Genomic DNA, 3,886 nt, shown 5'->3' on the forward strand with positions numbered 1-3,886 from the left:
ACTTATAAGACAAAACAATAGCTACTTTCTTAGACCTTTACATTGCATAAATTTGTTTCTAAAAAAATAATCTTGACTACCGGTGTCAGAGGAATGAACGACCCCCGGTGCATGGGATAAAAGTATTTGACAATTTGGAATTGAACCCACTCACGGGAACGCAAAACTATTGCTGGTGAATTGAACCACTCACGGGAACGCAAAACTATTGCTGGTGAATTGAACCACTCACGGGAACGCAAAACTATTGCTGGTGAATTGAACCCACTCACGGGAACGCAAAATTATTTCATTGTATGAAGTTCTGAAAGCTTAGAAAGAGACCTTTCAAATGGTACCATCAAAGTTGATATTCGAGAGATAAAAGTATTTGACAATTTGGAATTGAACCCACTCACGGGAATGCAAAACTATTGCTGGTGAATTGAACCCACTCACGGGAACGGAAAACTATTTCTAGTGAATTGGACCCACTCACAGGAACGCAAAACTATTTCAAGTTATGGCTGAAAGACACCCCCCCCCCCCTCCGTTAATCTTTCAGCTGCCATAACTTGAATTCTGTGGATCGAAAATCAAAAAGTTTATGTTTTTCTGAAAGCTTAGAAAGAGGCCTTTCAAATGGTACCATTAAAGTTGATATTCAAGAGATAAAAGTATTTGCCAATTTGGCAATACCATGGATTGGCAATGCACATGGTCCGAGGCCGAAAAATGACAAATTAGGGCCCCAATTAAATTATGGATTGAATCACATCGTTTTATAGGTAATTTTCTAAGCTTTCAGAAAATCATAAAAATTTTGACATCGGATCAACTGTACTGAAGTTATGGCTGTTGAAAGACATCCGCGTAATAATAATGATTTTGGGAATCTTTCAGCTGCCATAACTTGAATTCTGTGGATCGAAAATCAAAAATGTTATGTTTTTCGAAAGCTTAGAAAGAGTCCTTTCAAATGGTACCATCAAAGTTGATATTCAAGGGATAAAAATATTTAAATTGAATTCACTCACGGGAATGCAAAACTATTGCTGGTGAATTGAACCCACTCACGGGAACGCAAATCCGTGTGCTCTAGCGGAATGTAGTATCGAGGCCAGACTCCTCCCAGTATTATATTTGCAGGCCGATTATGCTTGCGAGTACACACACTCATGCACTGACAATTGAGACACTGCTAGTGCAACATGAAAACTCTAGCCGAGCGCATATAATATATATACTAAGATTAACTCAGAGGACCTATCATATCCTAATCCTCCGTTTACAATCAAAGATCAGCATTATTCCGGAAACTTCAAAATAGGCATTATGACTATAACAAAACCCATACACAATTATAACCTTATAGTCTCGATTCCAGCCCCTTCAACGACCTGGAATCGAGACTATTACAATTAACCCATAATTATATGCATCATACAAAACAATATAATATGGAGGAAACTTCAAAATAGGCATCATGACTATAACAAAACCCATACACATGCATCAACGTGACTTATTAAAACAATTAGACATTCTATGTCCAAACGGAAATAATAAGGAAACTTCAAAATAGGTAATTATCACTGCATGCATGTACACGCATGACTAGGCACACAATGTATCACTGCATGCATGTACACGCATGACTAGGCACACAATGTATCACTGCATGCATGTACACGCATGACTAGGCACACAATGTATCACTGCATGCATGTACACGCATGACTAGGCACACAATGTATCACTGCATGCATGTACACGCATCTAAGCGGCCTAGCGCTATAAAAGAGTCACTTTTATGAATATATGCACCAGCCTAATATCGCCATCTCGACCTCAAGTAAAGCCAACACATCAATTGATCCATCATGCCAGCGATTACTCATGCAGGAGTGGATACATCACTCTATACTTCCAACCAGTCCTATGGAGGCCATGCAGATACAACGTTGTTCACGAATATTCGTGGCACTATGGGTGCTACCATCACCGAGATTACAGCCTACACTGACTCATGGCAACTTCAAGGCCTCAACGTCAAGTTCAGCGATGGAAATGTCTACAAGTACGGCAAAGAAGACAACAAGAAATCGCAATTTACCTTTCAAACGGGCGAGACAATCATTCAACTCGTAATGCACGATTCACACAAGAAGTGTGATAATGGTCAATACCATTCAGGTGGCTTTTACATCAAGACGAATCTCAGACGAGAGTTCGAAGTCAGCCCTAAAAAATCGCCCAAAGCCAAGTATGAGGTTGATGTTGGGTCCGGTCTGCTGGTTGGAGTGTTTGGAGGGAGCGACACGTCTAAAATCAACCAATTGGGCTTTGCAATTTTGCGTCCGGTGGAGAGCGCTGTCTTGGTTGACGTGAGCTACCCTGGTTTAAATGCAGTCCCCGTGGCCAACACTCCCACCAACGTTGATAGCGTCACCTATGCCAACAATACTTCAATAACTCAAACGGTGGACCTGCATGGCTCAACTACCGTTACAACCGAGACCAAATGGTCAGTTTCAACTTCATTGGAGGTGTCCATGACTACAACGGTGAAGGGTGGTGTTCCAGAAGTAGCTGAAGTGGAGGGGTCGTTTCAATGGCAACTAGGGGTAACTGCATCATACGAGCGATCCTCTACAAAGGAAACATCAACTTCATACGATTTCCCTGTCGTTTGTCCCCCTGGTATGACAACCACTGCTCAGGCCATCATCTATGAGGATGAAATCACTACCAACTACGTAGGTACAATGACCTACAATCTGGACAATGGAAATACGCTCAGCTATCCTGTCAAAGGCATGTATAATGGCCTGTCTGCTCGCGGGGTGTACGTTGAGGCTCAAGAGACCCCTCTGGACAGTTGAACTGCTGAACTAAAGCCTGGGGAATGAACTGACAAATCCAGAGAGTACTTTAGGTACTGAGTAGTGACAGTGTGTTAGGTACTGAGTAGTGACAGTGTGTTAGGTACTGAGTAGTGACAGTGTGTTAGTGGACACTGATTATATAGAGTGTTGTTGCTAGATATTCATGTGTACGTGTGTAACTCACATTTACTATAATTGTTATAATGATAATTAATAAAAAAAAAACAGATATAATTATAACACCTGACACACAACACACAATAGATACGACAGTCTGACAGCTATATTATAGTTACATACAAAACAAAATCACACACACACACGTGCACGCACATATTAATAGGAGAGCTATCTTTTCTCAAATTCTTTGAACTTTGCTTCGAGTCTCTTGCAGTATGCATCCAGTCGATACGCAGTTTGTTCCAGAGCACTCACGCTTGATTCCACCTGGTCAATCTGATCACAGTACGGCTGAAGAGAGACGACTGTGTGTGTGTGTGTGTGTGTGCGTGGCTGGGTGGGTTAGGTGTGTGTGTGTGGGTGTGGGTGGGTGAGTTAGGTGTGTGTGTGTGGGTGTGTGTGTGATGTGTGTGGGTGTGTGTGTGTGTGTGTGTGTGGGTGGTGTTCAGTATTTATTAACACACAACAGTTTACTCACACTTGTCATTCAGGCTCTCTGAGACCTCGTTAAGCCTAGTTGCGAGTGAGGTCATGTCAGAATACTTGGCAATAGTCATTTGGTTGAGTCGATGCAGTAACTGGTACTCTTCACTAGTAGCTGGGGGGGAGACAATAATAAAATCACCACAAATATCAGTATTTTGGCTGTTTTACCAGATAGCTCTCCATTGAGATATTCTGTGATCTTCTCAAACATGTCTCTGGCCAGTTCTCTGTATTCCGGCGATGGCGGGATCTCCTGGCTAGCTTCAACAGCACTAGCTGACTCTTCCTCTGTGGTGGTAGACATTTTGTTGCTCTAATAGCGAATACAGTAGGAATATTGTAATCTAGTTTCT

At 41.9% G+C, this 3,886-nt stretch overlaps 2 protein-coding genes across 2 annotated transcripts; one reads left to right on the forward strand and one right to left on the reverse strand.

The window, feature by feature from the left end:
* The first annotated feature begins 1,744 nt into the window (after positions 1-1,744).
* LOC135345635 (aerolysin-like protein) lies at positions 1,745-3,016 on the forward strand. The gene has a single exon (XM_064543063.1). It carries the CDS (start codon positions 1,863-1,865, stop codon positions 2,862-2,864), a length of 1,002 nt encoding a protein of 333 aa, XP_064399133.1. The 5' UTR covers positions 1,745-1,862; the 3' UTR covers positions 2,865-3,016.
* Positions 3,017-3,037: 21 nt separating this feature from the next.
* LOC135345654 (biogenesis of lysosome-related organelles complex 1 subunit 2-like) lies at positions 3,038-3,866 on the reverse strand. Its single transcript, XM_064543085.1, has 3 exons — positions 3,702-3,866; positions 3,526-3,645; positions 3,038-3,352 (listed from the first exon to the last, which is right to left on the reverse strand). The coding sequence occupies exons 1-3, from the start codon at positions 3,835-3,837 to the stop codon at positions 3,216-3,218; spliced, it is 393 nt and encodes a 130-aa protein (XP_064399155.1). The 5' UTR covers positions 3,838-3,866; the 3' UTR covers positions 3,038-3,215.
* Positions 3,867-3,886: the final 20 nt, after the last annotated feature.

Source organism: Halichondria panicea, chromosome 12, assembly GCF_963675165.1.
Source record: "Halichondria panicea chromosome 12, odHalPani1.1, whole genome shotgun sequence".
In the NCBI taxonomy this organism is placed as follows: domain Eukaryota; kingdom Metazoa; phylum Porifera; class Demospongiae; order Suberitida; family Halichondriidae; genus Halichondria; species Halichondria panicea.

Coding starts and splice junctions, on each gene's coding strand:
- LOC135345635 (XM_064543063.1), top strand. CDS start 1,863: ATGCCAGCGATTACTCATGCAGGAGTGGATACATCACTCTATACTTCC.
- LOC135345654 (XM_064543085.1), bottom strand. CDS start 3,837: ATGTCTACCACCACAGAGGAAGAGTCAGCTAGTGCTGTTGAAGCTAGC. Junction 3,646..3,701: donor TCTCAATGGAGAGCTATCTG/GTAAAACAGCCA, acceptor TCTCCCCCCCAG/CTACTAGTGAAGAGTACCAG. Junction 3,353..3,525: donor AGAGAGCCTGAATGACAAGT/GTGAGTAAACTG, acceptor ACACACACACAG/TCGTCTCTCTTCAGCCGTAC.